This window comes from Centruroides sculpturatus, unplaced genomic scaffold, assembly GCF_000671375.1.
Source record: "Centruroides sculpturatus isolate CEXI.00-Female unplaced genomic scaffold, Cexi_2.0 scaffold286, whole genome shotgun sequence".
NCBI lineage: Eukaryota > Metazoa > Arthropoda > Arachnida > Scorpiones > Buthidae > Centruroides > Centruroides sculpturatus.
This window is the reverse complement of record NW_019384581.1, coordinates 625,387-640,813: the sequence shown is the minus strand read 5'-3', so window position 1 is coordinate 640,813 and position 15,427 is coordinate 625,387. Positions and strand designations below refer to the sequence as shown.

Below are 15,427 nucleotides of genomic sequence, written 5' to 3'. Positions count from 1 at the left end.
AAAATCTCTAAAGTTTCATATTCTTAAACACATAGCTAAGTATTTTAATGTTATATGTCATATCTACGACCATATTTTGTCTAGAATACAAAAAACTGTGAAAGATTTACATACATGACATGCAGATTTTTACAGTAGTAAATAAGTTGCATGTATTAATAAAAGAAAATGCTTTAACATTTATTGGAAAGAATATATTTTTATTTTATTCCATTCCTTGATTGAAACTATGAACTCCATTCTATTGTGGCCGTCGGCCATAATATTGTATAAAATATATTAATTTTAGTTAGTTTTAAGTTTCTTTGTTCCTTTATTTCTGACTTTTCTAGAACCTTCCTTTCCAACCTTTTCCCTTGGGTGGGATTAACAATCCCAAGAAATGGGAATGGAACAAAGGGTGAAGTGGGACCCTAAGGCAAAAAGGAACAAAGGAAAGAGCAGTCGAGGTGGAACTCTCGAGGAGGACTGACGAGAGAAGGTAGTGCTCTGGATCGCGTGTGAGACGATCGGAGACTACGAAGCTAAAGGAGAAGTCTGGGCTCGAAGTCCGTAGAATAAGGACGGAGAAGTGGTGCAGCGTCAGATTGAGTGTAAAACAATTAGAAGCTACGAGGAGCCAGCGAATCGATAGGAAGAAACTCTTATAATAGAATTTTAGAGGAAGCCATCGAAAGAATCGTACGAAAAGACATAAAGGAAGGACGAGAGACAACGTCCCACGGAAAGGTCCACGTGGTGTTCCACCCAAGGTTTCGAATTCAAAGTCCCGGGTATTTCCTTCTCCCTCTTATACTTTATTATTTCTCTACTCTCCTTTTTTTTCCCTTTTTAGTCATAAGTAGTGTAAGAATTATTTGTAAGTTTTTGTATCGCGTATAGTCGTAACCCTCAATTAATCCGCTGTTTGTTAGATCGAATTTTAACGCCTGTACGTACAGTGATCATTGTATTGTTGGGATCTGGAAGAAACGAACCTGTTTCGAAGTGACAATAAATATCTTTGTGTTCAATACATCCAAAGTGTATTTATTTCGTACCTTTCCGCTCGCGGGACATTGTACTTGTCGCAACGAAACACCACACTATGGCTTTCAAAATGTCTCTTTTTTAAACCTCTTGGATATTGTTGATATATCACACAACAATGTATTAATTAAATTTACTTTTGATTTTTATATTATCCTTCTCCCATATATCAGTCATTGGACAAAATTTCAGCTCCTTTAATAAAATCTTTAAAAGATTTTTTGTAGGAGGCTTCCTTTACCAAATCAGAGCTGCAGTTATAAAATGACTAAACCTATATTTTGGAGTAATTCAATAAATAAATATGACAAAGTGACCTTTTTAAAGATTTGAACACAGAAGAAATGTTTATTGTTTAAAATGCTATCTTTTGCTGATTATTTTATATGTAATTCATCATCATAAATATCTTGAGTGAATCCATGTTTTTCCTCTCTATTATTTCTGTAATAAATGATTAATATTACTATTTTTAAATAAAGACATTAAAAGTTTATCATAAAGTGAAACATTTTTCATATTTACTTTACTGCATTCTTTTTTGTTTCTCCAAATATAATTGTTTGCCTAAAGAATTCATTAAATAATTATCACAAAAAATAAAATGTTGCTATTTTAAAATTGTTGAAAAGTAGTTTAACTAAAACAAACTATCAGTTTTATAAAGTATTTGTGCCAGTAATGAGAGAGAATTTCTAATAAGTTACAATTTATCTGATACAGCAATTTCTATCTTAGTATAAATTTTGTTAGTAATAATAAAATTTTGCCTTATATTAAATTTATTGTTGATGAAATCTTTTTTCTTTGTATGAAAACTATTGAAAGGATGAAAAGTTTCAGATTCAGAATTGAAGGACTGAAAGTAATTAAAATTTTCAATACTTGAAACAGAAAAATTATCATTGTTATTCTCAGTTTTCTGAAAAACAAAAATTATCATCAGGTTCATTCTTTCATGTTGGATGGATTCCAATTTATCTTCACGCTCATCTTCAATGTAAGTTGGTTGTTCAGATGTAGTATCTCTCTAAATTATAAAAGTAAAATTATAGGTTTATTATAATTTATTATAAGTTTATATTACATATTGAATAAGTTTTATTCAATTACCTGTAAAAGGTGCGTAAAACTATGACTTATTTTATTTTCATAATTTTCAGTTGTTTTTTTAATTTGTTTAGTGGCATGTTATTCTAAATAAAGAATTTAATAGTTAAATCTCAAAAATATATTCATTAATATAATAATAAAAAACTGTTAATAATTGCCTGGTTGTTTTCCAATTTCTTGCAGCAGTTTGTGGAAGATGAAACTGTTTGCTTGGTTCTAAATACAATTTGTAGTGTCTTTTCATAAACTGAACTGAATTTGAAATATGTAAAATATTGATAAAGATTTTTATAATTACAGATTTACTTTTTATTAGTTAACTAATGTATGCAGATTACTTTGGAACAGCTAATGTTGTAGACAATGGTAACCATGTGATGACTATACTGCATTGTGTAACTAACCAATTGTAAAGCATGATCACTTGTAAAAAATTTCAGTGAATGACTAACCAAGAAAAGCTTTAAATTTCTTTCTGCCAAATCAAAATAGGTTTTTTAAACAAAATTTAATAATGCACAATGGCCAAACGAATAATTGAAGAGCTAAAGATATTTATATAGAATAGACTTCTTGAAACACAAGTATACCAGTAGTCACATCTTTCTTAGCATATACTTTAGATGGATTTAGCTATATCACATGCCTATGTTAGATATATTGATAATAAGCACACAGAAATAGTTCCAATACATCACAAAAAATTTTCAACCAAAAATTTTGAGGATATTCAAAAACAAACTATTTATTCAATATATTGGAAAGATCCTGATTTGAGGAAGAGAGATTTTTATAAAGCTCAAAGGTATATATTTTTATAATACTATTTATGATGAATGTTCCTGTATTAAATGTGATGTGATACAATTAATATAATTATGTACAAGGCCATACATATCTTCATTACTGTTATAGAAATAAAATCAATCATCATATATCTACCTTCATATTAATGTAAGATAATTCTTCAGCATACTATATGGAAAAATATCAAATTAAGCAATTCAGGAAAAAATAATTCCTACTAACAAACTCTTTGTATTTCTATTACATCAGAATCAGTAAATATTAAATTATTTCCAATTTCTTAACAAAACAAGATTAAAAAAAAAATCACAATCTTTCATTATTTGTAAATCAGTCTGAATAAAGCAAACACTTCAAAAATGAAAGATATTCTAAACATAAAAATCTGTAAGAGAGAAAAGAAGGCTTTTAGATTTTAAATTTTCAACTTCAATATATCATATGAAGTAAAAATTAGATTGAAAAAAAATTAAGTGGCTTAGAAGGAATAGGAATTAGAATTGGAAGGAATAGAAACTAAAATTTCTGCTTGAAGGCATCTACTTAATATTCTTAGTTCTTTTTTTGTATGTTTAGAACAGGAGAAAGTATTTTTATTACTGTCTAAAAATATATGAATAATTATTTAACAATACTAGCAAAAAAGTATTACATTTCTTAAAATTGTAAAATTTTATCCACATATTTATAATCTTTCAAATAATACAGAAATGTATAGTTACTTTATAAATATTAATATTCAATGAATACATTCTTCTAAAATGTAAGCTTCAATTTTTATTTTTAATTACTTTTTTAAACATCATTGTAAACAATTTACACTGCTAGTCATTAATATTGTAACACCAAGAATGACAATATAAATAGCAATATTTATATGATAGATTTTATGATTAAAAGTACAGTTTAGGCAGATGCATGCATTAGAAAAATTGATGCCTTTCTATTTGTAAGGACATGTTTGGTCCTTATTAGTACAGTAACAACTAGCAGTCATTTACAGCAAAATTTGTTGTTGTCTTTTAAAGAAAAAAAGGGAACAGGTCCATGTTCCTTGTGTGAAAATTTTTCAGTGGTGTTTCTGGCAAGCAAAATTTGCATTTTCACACTACCATGACTTATCCAACCTGAAAATTTTGGACCAATATAACTTCTATCAGTGTTACAATTTTAATGGCTAATGATGTTTTTGAATTACTTTATTGTCCATGTAACAAACTAAAAATATACATTTTTAATATAGTTTATTTCTTTATAATCCTTTCACAATCCTTGAAAAAATGATTATTTATCTGTTACAATGCATAGTAAGATTAAATGGTTTGTATGCATTAGAAAAACAATCTGAAATAAAATTTGAATTAACATCTAGAATTTTAAAAAATATAAATTAATTAATTTTAATATTTTTTGCAGATACAAGGCTTTTTAAAACATATGTATCTAACAGTGAATCTGCAGTCTCACAAGGGAGAGCTGGTAAAGTAACTATTTTATACTAAATGAAATAATTAAGAGACTGGAATGTCAAAATTTTTTAGCTTATTTTACTGTTTAATACTAGATACACATTGAAGCTGACACTTGATTATAAAAAAGTTGTAGACATACATTACTTCTTCAGGAAATAATCCTTCCATCTTTGTTAAAAATTTAGCAATTGCTATTAGGGGTAGTGGAAAATTTCAGTGAAAATGCTACAAGGCTAGAATTATGATAAGAATAAAGTATCAAGGAAACATCTTTCATCTGAAAAGCTGACTGTTATAGAGTAAGTGGAGAGAGTATGTACATTTCTAAAAATTCTTTCTTTGATTATTATAAAAATACATAGTAGCAAGTGAATTCATACTTTTCTATGTAACATTTATCTGATTATGTTATCATTTTGTATATAAGTAGTTGATTACTTTAATTACTTCTACTTCAAAAACTGTTGTAAAATTATATACACATTTACAATACATTTTTGTATTGTAAATGTACATTTACATTTCATCTGTAAATGTTTTTTACAGATGAAATGAAAAATATTACTAAATTTATAAATGAAAAAATAAATACAAGATAAAAATTACTAATTTACATGAAAATGTTTTAAATTTTATAACCTTCTTTATCCTTCTTTCTTTATGTATATGTTACTGTGAAAGACCGAAATTAGAGAATGTCGATATTCTCCAGTGAATGTCGACACATACAAAATACATCGGTGAAAGACCAAATATTTGGTTATATTATTATACATTCAAACAATCGCCGATGTATGTTGACAAGCATAGATAAGCTTTGGTGGAGGTTGAAACGACACCCGAAAAGCCAATGTCAACAGAGATGCGATAGTCTGTCGCCAAATCCTTTGTGAGTAGCCGGAGGTAGGACAAGGTTGTACCTCTTTTCCCGGCAACGGTTTGGTGGAAATTGCCCACTTTGTCACTGGATGGTGTTTTTGTTCTTTTGATTCCGTGAGGTGGGGATTTGTTAGTCAGGTCGAATGGCGGAGGATGAGAGGGGTCGTCGGTAAGGCGTCAGCGATATCCGAATAAAAGACACCATTAACAGATCAGTTCATAATTTGTAAAAAAAAGTTACTTTCCATACATGAGATTTCTTCTCAAGAAATATCGCCGAGAGAAGCAGCTATAGCTAATTCGAAAAGTGGAGGGCAAGGCTGTACACGCTGTCATTGCAAAAAGAAGTGTTCCACGAATAAATGCAGTTATAAAAGCAAGGGACTCAAAGTGCCATAACAGTTTAAGTTATTGCAACAAATAAGATTGTAAACCATTAATCACATAATTTCTGTGTATGTGTAATTTTGTGTATTATTTTTCTTTTCTGATTAAGAATGTACTGTTCGTTTTAGGTTCAACAGTTTATTTACATGTGCTGTTTGTTACTTAAGCTTTCTCCTATTTTGACATATTAAAAAGTTGCATTTTTGTCTTAACGTAATAAACATACTTTTATTCAACATTCATCATCAGTGCATGCTGAATGTCGACATTTGCCGGTGTAAATGAGAAATAATGATATTTAGCAAATATTTCATACATATATGAAATGACTGTGTGAATGCTGATATTCACCGGAGAATGTTGACATTCGCCAAATATCAGTCATTCACAGTAACATATATATAATTAATATATATATATAAATACTTTGTTTATCAGAAATGTAGCACTATTCTTAGATTTTATAGAAATAATTTTGGCATGTAAAGACTGAATGTTTTCTAAAATAATTTGACATTTTGTATTACAGGTAGGCCTCCTACAATGCGGTACCTTTACAATGCGTTTTCACTCCAACGCAGTTGGAAAAATGCAGAAATTTTCTTACAACGTGGTTTACGGTATTTAAAAACGAATTATCTTTCACACAACAGAAAAATCGCAACGGATCACATAATATGCACCGCAGTTCGGTGTACAGAGCTAAATGTCCTCGAAAACAGCTGTTTTCAAGGACACTGTCCACGTTGACGTGTTATTCCCATGAAAGTTTCAGGGAAGACCGGTTTCTAGACAGATGTGCATCAGTTACCATAAACACTCAAATACATCACTGAATTTTTGATAATTTATACTCTTTCAATAGGTGGGGACTGCAAAAGTGGTCCAAAATACAGTATAAACTTCTATTGGGTATATATTTTTAACAACATAGTGAAAGGAAGTTATTTTTTTTTTTTGATTTTTACTGTCCACAAAACTGCTTGAGAAAATTTTAGCCATAACAATGTCGAATGAAAAGAAAGGACCATCGTTAAAAAGGAAATTGATATCTCTTCAAACAAAGATAGAAATTTTGGATCGAATTAAAAATCAAGAGCGGATAGATGATATTGGTAGGCATTTTAATTTAAATGAGTCTATTATTCGATCGATTAAGCAATAGTAAGAAAAGATTAGGAATTCAGTCGCATCCGGATCATCTATTCTTGCGAAAAATGTTGCTCGTCCGAGAGCACCTATAATGAAAAAAAAAAAAAAAAATGGAACAAGCACTAATATTATGGATAGAAGATATGAACAAGAAATGGTTGCCTTTAAATAAAAGTGCAGTTAAACACAAAGCCTTAAAAATATTTGATTATTTAAAATAAATAGGACAGTCGTCAGCTGATGAAACCAGTGTTAAATTCGTGGCTAGCAATAGCTGGTTTGAAAAATTCAAAAAATGCCATTCAAACGCCAAGTTTTTCTCTTTTTAGAACCGAATCCCAGTTTTTGTATTAAGTTGGTGTCTCCTATAATGCGATTTCCCACAACACGATATTTTCAAGGAACGTATCTACCGCGTTGTAGGAGGCCTACCTGTACTTAATAATAGTCAATTGAGATAGCACTTGGTTTCTGATTGATTTCAAATGATACTATACAGAAGTGATATCACTTGTAATCAAGTAATGTCATTTGGTCATTTGAAACTTTCAAAATTCACTTCAGACATGAAATTTTAATAGGTTATGCCATTGCAAAAAGACAATAATTATAGCATATAATATATATTGAGTAAAATCTGCTTATTGTAAGTCACAAACATTCATGCAATGTCATAAAATTTTCCTTACTGTAATAAGAATTTTAAAGTATTTTTTAGTTTACACATTTAATTATCATTATCTTGAAGTAAATATTCATTTTTAAGCAGTCTTTTTATGCTGTTAGCTTCAAAATAAAGCTGATATAAATTGTGCATTATCACTTTTAATATTTTAAATATTAAAACATAAATTTAGTGTTACTTGTTTGTAGGACAGTAGTTTAAATTATTGGTTTTTCTTACTTCAAATATGTGATAGCTATTGTTAAAGACAATATTGCAAAAAAAGAAACAAAGAGCAAACAACTCTAGACAATTACTATTAAATATATAATATATTATTATTAATTATTAAAAACAATTAACTTTGAGATTTAATAATTGTCTTAGCATGTCCTTTTAATATTAGTCAAAAAACTAGAATTTCTACTAATTGTAATTGTATTTATCATAATTTTCTGTGGATAACCCATGACAACATATATCCTATAGGAAATTGCTTGAACAAAAAGAAAGCCCTTGCATAGCTTGCCCCCACTGTATGGTAACCCATAACTATAACAACAGCCATTGAAATCATGACATTTATTGACATTCAGCTTAGAAGATTACATCTACAATGAAGCAAGTGAAATGAAATGAAGTTCAAGAGGTTCCCTCTTATTTTTCTGTTTTTTTTTTCAAGGGTGGAAGATACAAGTGTCTGTTGAATGACAAAATTTTTTTTATTACAATCATTTCATTTATTTTATTTATCAAGTAGCAGTAATCTACTTATATAAGCCATTGATCCCACTATTTGTATATCTGTAATCTGTCACAGAACGCCTAGAATCACTAGGGGCGTCCCTAGAGATGATTTTCAGCTATTATTTAAATTAACAGTATAATTTATTTATAACAGTATAATTCAGTATATTATTTTTATTTGTAATAGGAATTTATTATTGATATGAATTTATTATTTATACCATGGAATGACACTGCTGCTGCTAGAACGCTCACTAGGGGGCATCCCAGGCTCTCTCATATAATAATAAATGTTAAAATAAACAAAAAATAATTTTAATGAATTTGGATATTATTCACATAAAAAGTTAATGATATGAATTTAATAGTTGCTTCCTCATCTCTGATATGGAAAACTTTAAGTTTAGTTCATATAGACATTTGCTAGCAAAAGTAGGATGTGAAAACAAAAGTTTATTTTTGCATAGCAAATTTGATTCTCACTTTTGCAAAAGAAAAACAAAATAAGCAATAATGTATACTACACCATACATTGTTAAAAACAAGATGACAATTGATAACAGCAAATTTTTTTTATACTTTTATTTATTCAAAAGAAAATTTTAAAATTAATTAAAATAATTGTCAGCTATGAAGAATTATTCTTACATGTTTAAAACTCTTGCTTTCTTATCTCCAGGAATTTGTTGTTCCAATTAGTAGTGAATGCTTTTTTCAGTAGCAGAAAAGTTCAGCACGTTAAAATGTGATACCTATTTCCCAGAAAATACCTAACTATATTTGTTCATCTTTCTGATTTTCACCTGCAATTCTCTGTATGAACTAAACTTAAAATTATATAGGAGAAAATAATCTCAAAAGATAAACATTGTTGTTATTAGATAATAATAATAAAAATTAATAATTATTATAATTATAGCAGTGTTGATGGAGGATATCCTACATGTCATATACCAGTGCTTAGTGTTATCCTTGACCTTGTATCCAGCATAACTACAGAACAAGTTATAAATGTGTTCACAGACAGATACATACTCTTTGTGTATGTGTGTTTAATATAGTACCTTCCATAGTGTGAAGTATTTTTTTTTTTTTAATGAATAAATGGCTATGTCTCTGTCAAGCCTGCCACTTTTTGGTTCAGTGTGTCTTTGAAACAGATCAAAGTAGTCATGTATGATTTATACTTACTTGTAAGGTATCCTACTCACTATCTGTGAATGCATAACTTGCAAAAGTGATATTTCTTGCACAAGTTTTACACTTTTTAAATATGACTATTGGAAAAGTCTCTTATCCATTCTCCACATAAATTTTTTCTGGGTAAATCCTGAATATTTACTAATTTTCAGTGTACGTATTTTAGGTGTTTGGAACAGATATATCTGTGATTTTGTTTTGTTTGTGAATAATAGTGATGTCTGGTCTGTTGTGATGGATTGGCCATAATATATTTTGTGTGAGTTGTTATGATTCCAGGGTGTATAGAAATTTGTTTGTATTAAAGCTTTTGATGTATATATTTACTATTTGATTTTCTCAATGTGTATGTGTTAGAAGCTTGCAACCTGATATGATTTATTATATAGTTTTGTGCATGATATAGTATTACCTGTAAATGTTGTCTTTTAAGATTTGCTTTCTCTATTTTCTTGTATTTATGGCCTGGTTTTGTATGGCAACCATAAATCCTTTTGTCTATCCAATGAGTTATCCATGAGTCAGCCAGTAGTTTAACACACAGTTCTGTCAACATGATCCTGGCTGAGATTGTTAGGGTGCCTACCATAGAGCTCTTTCTGAGTTCAAGATTGTCTGTTGATGTCTGTGCGTTTTGTGTACTGTGTCAATACACAAAATCTACAAACAATTCAGGTCAATGTTATGTAAGTTTAATGGTTACTGTTTTTATCTGTAAGAGTTACACCTGTATGTAATTGTGATGTTTCTTGTTTTCTATAGAAAAATTCCCATACTGTCTGTATTTGTTTGTAGTGCAGGTTTAAAAGTATCCGTGAAGCCTCATCCTCTCTATAAGAAAGAGTCAGCCTTTCTATGTATTACTTAAAGTGGCATTCCTTATATTTGATTAATGTTGTTCGAATTTTCTTTTGGAATTGTTCTAGTTCTGCGCAAGTTCTAGAATCTGATTATGGTGTTGGGTGGCCTCTTCTATATTCTCAAATAAAACATCATGTGATGAGCAGAAACAAGGTCATAAATAAATCTATGGATATAGTGATACGATATCTGAAACCATGATTTGTTCATTGTCCATCAACAAAAGCTCAATCTACCTGCTAACTTGTGTGCATTTTATTTGCAAATATAGAAGAGGCCACCCAACACCATAATCAGATTCTAGAACTCACACACCTATTATGTTATATGTCCTTTTTCTAGTTCTGTATGTGTGTATCCAATTTATAACTACATATTCGTACGTAAGTACTGGGACATGTGTGTTTTGCATTCAGCTGTGTTGTTAGTATTGAGTTTTACAAAAGAATACAACAGATTATTCTGTTTGATTTGTGCATATTCTGTAAGTTTGGCCTTTTAGAATCCTAAATATTTGTAGACTGCTCTCATCCATAGATTCAGTGTCATTTCTGTTTTCAAGTACATTATTATTATTTGATAAATAAAATAAAAATGAAGTAATATATAATAAAAAATTTTTGCCCTCAGTAGCAACTTGTTCAAAAATGTGCTTCCTTATATGGTATATCAACAGGATACTGAAATTTGTTTTCTTCATTCAATTACTATTTAAAAAAATATTACGCAAAAAATTTATTGTACTATTTTCTTCTAGCTCAAAAGTTGTTATTAATATTTTAAATTGCATATAAAACAAATTTTTAAACTATAGAGTTTAAAAAATGAAGCAAACAAATCAAAATAATACTGCTGTGTGTAAACAAAACAAAACATTGCATAGTCAACTAGGGTTATTGTTTTAAATGTATACAATTATTTGTAGTCATCAAAATGCTCTTTTCATCACTAAAAAGCTTATTAGAATGGCAAGCACCATATCATGTCTTAACCATCAAAGTTCTTTGAAATGATATTATATATATAGCTAAGAAGTAATTTGGAAATTTATTAAAACTCCTACTTCCCTACTTGAATGATGATAATATTAATTATACTGAGGATTGAATGGGAGAGAACTAAAAGCAAGGTATACATATATGATCTTTGGTGTTTTTAGGAAAAATTGCAATAGCAGAAGAATAAATTTGTAGTACCCCAAGGATTTTTCATGTTATCTAAAGACACACTTAGCTTTTCCTTCATCTGAAGTCACTAAGTGTTTGTAACTGCAATTTAGAGTTGGTATATAACTTGGGCCTCACCACATAAATGGAACCTGCTTAATGTTATCAGTTGATCATCACCATCATCAGTGTACGTGAGTTCCATAGTGATTACAATAAGCGAATTCACTGTATTATGTATTATCTGCTATCAATACATGTCATTTGCTTATTCTAAATTCACTTGTACTTAGAATAATATTTTTACTTGGTAATTATAATCTTTCAACTTACTATATAATATAAACTGAAAAGAATTGAATTATGCCTGAATACATTGTAAACTGAATTATTTTAGTTAAAAAAATTTTACCTTGTAATGTGATTATTAAGAAGATTTCGAACAGCTGTCTGTGCAGCTGCTGATGATACACGCAATGCAGTCATCCCTTCATTATTACATACTGAAAAATTTGCTCCATGATCTAACAGTTGCTGAACAACATCAAAATGGCCTTTTCTACTAGCCTATAAAATATTTTAAAAATTAATCATAATATATAAACAAATTTATTTTTTCATAAAAATTAAATTAAATGCAGTATTTTCTACCATAATCAGTGCTGTTTCCCCTTTAAAATTCTTTATTTCTTTTTTCGCTCCCATTTCTAACAATGTAAGAACCATTTTAACATCTCCCTAAATAAAAAATAATTTATTTGCAATAATTGAAATTTAAAACAACATAATGAAAATTAATCATTAAAATTCACATTTAATTTCATATAAATTTAGAAATGTTAAAAATTAAAAATACCTGTTCACTGGCAACCATTAAAACTGTACAACCACTTTTTAATTTTAAATTAACATCTTCACCTTGACTGATTAGTAATTTGGCTTCTTCTGTGTCTCCTTTTAACACAGCTAAAGCCAAGGGGGTTATTGTGTTGTTAAACTGTTCATCATTCCAACTTCCATGTAATTTTATATTATTTTTATAATCACCATTTTTGACATTTATGCAATTTTCTATAAAATGAATAATTAAATCATTAAGATATTTTTCTTTTCTTTTTTAAAATTTATCAAACAAATATACTTACTTGTTAAAGCTGTGCTTGAGGAGTTAGTAGAATTCATTAATTTTATATTTTCTTCATTGAATATCTAATTATAAACATTTGTAAATATTAGACAATTTACATTATACAAATGGTAATTTACATTTATAAAAAAATTTACATACTGATGAATTAGAATTATTTTCTTGTTGAGAGTCTTCTTTTTTTGATGAAGGTATAGCGGTGTCTATAGGAAGAAGCCGTGATTTAGCATTACATGCTGTAATTTTGTATCCATCTTCAGTATTTTTAATTAACATTCTTGAATCTGGACCCAAATTTAATGGAACATTACTGAGCTTTATATTTTCAACCAAAACAGAACAATTTAATGACCAATTAGTCTCTTTCTCTTTCGTTCCATTTGTTTTTCTGGATTTCTGCAATAATTTTTCATTATTTATTATTTGGGATCTCTGCAATGCATTTAATGGGATGTTCCTTTCTTTATTTTTATGCCTTTTTATCCATTTTGTAGTCAATTCAGTATCTTCTGGTTCACTTTTTTCTGAAAGTTTCTGAGATGATTTATAGTCATGATTAAATATGTCTGATTCTTGATTATCAGAACCTGTAACATCAGCAGATTTGATGATAATGTTTTGTCTTTTGTTTCTTCTCCTCTGAAATGTGTATGTTAAGTTAGATTGAAGAACACTGTGTTTTCTTTTTGATAAACTAATACTGTTTTCCTTTTTGTTGGAATCTTTGGAGTTAGAACAACAGTCTCCTAAACTGGTCACCACAGAATCTTGTAGTTTTTCTTTTTGACTACGAGCTTTTTTGACTCTACTATACATATCTTGTTCAAATACATTAATTTTGCCTTCCTCAAAATCTTTCCAAAATGTATCTTTTGGTGGAACTGGTTTATCATTTGCTTCTAAAGCATCCTATTTTAATAAAATTTATCAAAATTAAAAATTACATAATCATATGATATAAAGCTGAATGTAAATTTTTATTGTAATGTTCTTAAACTTTTTGAAAAATACAAAATTAGAATAAACTGCTTAACTGAAGTAAACAGATGAACAAGAATTAAGAGAAAGAAAACAGACACTTAGTCTTCTGAATTCTTAGGACTGTAGTTAAAACTATCCTAATACAGCCTTGATAAAATACATTTTCTAGATATAGCTACCTAATAAATAAGTCACCTAATCTTCATTTTTTCCCTCAACAATTTGGCTGATGTAAGTTGCTTATTAATTAGTTGTAATTCTCAACTTTATTTTTACAGGTTAGTTTATTTATTTATATTTTTATTCTATTATCTTTTATTTTTCCATGCACCATACAGATTGTTTTTGTTTTTCCTTATCATAATGTAAAATTAAATACAGTAAGACCTTGTTTAGCACTTAGAATGCATTCCTAGACAATAAAGCACTAAATGAAAACAGCGTTAAATGAGGTCATTTTAACATATGGTAAATAGGAAAAGAAAAACAGGCAAAGTAAAATTTGTTTATTTTTGGTTAATTTTAAGTTATTTTTATATTAATTTGCATAATAATATATGTTACATAACACACAAACATATGCACACAGAAATATAAAGTTTGTTTTTGTGATGAAGGTCTTGGCTCTTCTGAAATTCTTGACTTTTTTTTTTTTTGCAATGAAGTTGTCTAGTGTCATTTGTCGCTTTCTTTTTCTCTCATTAAGTAAATGTCGGTAGCAGAAGAGCACATCCAAAACACCTTGTCTTGTTTTTGCAATCCTTTCAAAATCTGGATCATTTGCTACGATTTGATTGATTTCAGTTATCATTACCAAATTTTTACTCTATAGCAAGTTCTTTGGGTTCCTTGTTTTCAGAATCATTATTTTCCAGTTTTACATGAATTCCTTGTTCTGCCAGTTCTTGAAATTCGTCATTAGTAAGACTCTCACCAGAAACCTATAGTAACTCGTCAATATCCTGCTCATCCTCCCAGTCTTGCTGTATCGATTAGGTTGACAATTTGGTCAACAATAGGCTCTTCTCCTGAGAATCCTTGGATACTTCTAGCCATATCTTCTTACTATATCTTCTTTGTTCATGCATTTATCAGTTAATTCTTGTCAAGCAAAGTAGATATTGCCTATGGCATCCATGATGTTATATTTTTTCCAAAATTGCACCAAATATAGATTTAGAGGAAGTACAGCACTACAACAAATTGCCACCTTTTGCTGATTGGTTTGTGTTTAGGAATAATCTTGTTATATACAAATTAACAAAATGCCATGATAATTTGAATCAAAGTAAATTTTGACCCTTTTTTTAGACTTTGAGTAGACAGTATTATATTGAATCAGTGTTAATAAAGGAAGTGCTAAATGAGGTCTTATGTATCAGGTCAGTCCATAAGTTCGTGGGTATTTTATTACCTTGAGAAAAATCTTGTTTTGCTGTTAAAAATAACAGTCTAATGTGATACCTTTTACACTGAAGTGTTAAATTGGAGTCATTCATATAATACTGTTCAGAATTGGGAACATTTCAGTTGTTTATTTTCGTTAAAATGGAAGTAACACATGAATATAAGAGACATGTTTTATACTTTTTATTTTTATGTGATGAGAATGCTACAAATGCAACCAAAAAATTAAATACTGTTCATAATCAAACTGTAATTAGTGTAAGGACTGAGCAGAAGTGGTTTGAAAGATTTAGAAATAATGATTTTAGTGTGGAGAATAAGGCTCGTACTGGAAGACCCGTTGACTTTGATGATAATGCTCTCTCTGCACTAGTTGAAGCAGAACCATCTTTAACAGTTGATGAAATTGCGGAAC

General features: G+C 28.9%; 1 protein-coding gene and 1 long non-coding RNA gene across 4 annotated transcripts in view; one reads left to right on the top strand and one right to left on the bottom strand.

The window, feature by feature from the left end:
• The window catches only part of LOC111624480 (M-phase phosphoprotein 8-like), a 99,658-nt gene that overhangs the window by 11,411 nt on the left and 72,820 nt on the right, over window positions 1-15,427 (bottom strand). Inside the window, exons 3-10 of one of the 3 annotated variants that reach the window (XM_023367326.1) lie at window positions 12,766-13,533; window positions 12,623-12,686; window positions 12,334-12,548; window positions 12,129-12,215; window positions 11,890-12,044; window positions 2,301-2,394; window positions 2,143-2,225; window positions 1,918-2,059 (exon numbers count right to left, since the gene is read on the bottom strand). In XM_023367326.1, coding sequence (XP_023223094.1) covers window positions 2,169-2,225; window positions 2,301-2,394; window positions 11,890-12,044; window positions 12,129-12,215; window positions 12,334-12,548; window positions 12,623-12,686; window positions 12,766-13,533 — 1,440 coding nt within the window. In that variant the 3' untranslated portion in view covers window positions 1,918-2,059; window positions 2,143-2,168. Of the gene's footprint in view, window positions 1-1,917; window positions 2,060-2,142; window positions 2,226-2,300; window positions 2,395-11,889; window positions 12,045-12,128; window positions 12,216-12,333; window positions 12,549-12,622; window positions 12,687-12,765; window positions 13,534-15,427 lie in introns of those variants that run through there. The other 2 variants (XM_023367327.1, XM_023367325.1) reach the window with 2 other exon arrangements.
• On the top strand, window positions 1,899-5,029 carry LOC111624482. Its single transcript, XR_002756580.1, has 3 exons — window positions 1,899-2,029; window positions 4,366-4,433; window positions 4,514-5,029. It is a non-coding gene; the product is annotated as an uncharacterized LOC111624482 (long non-coding RNA).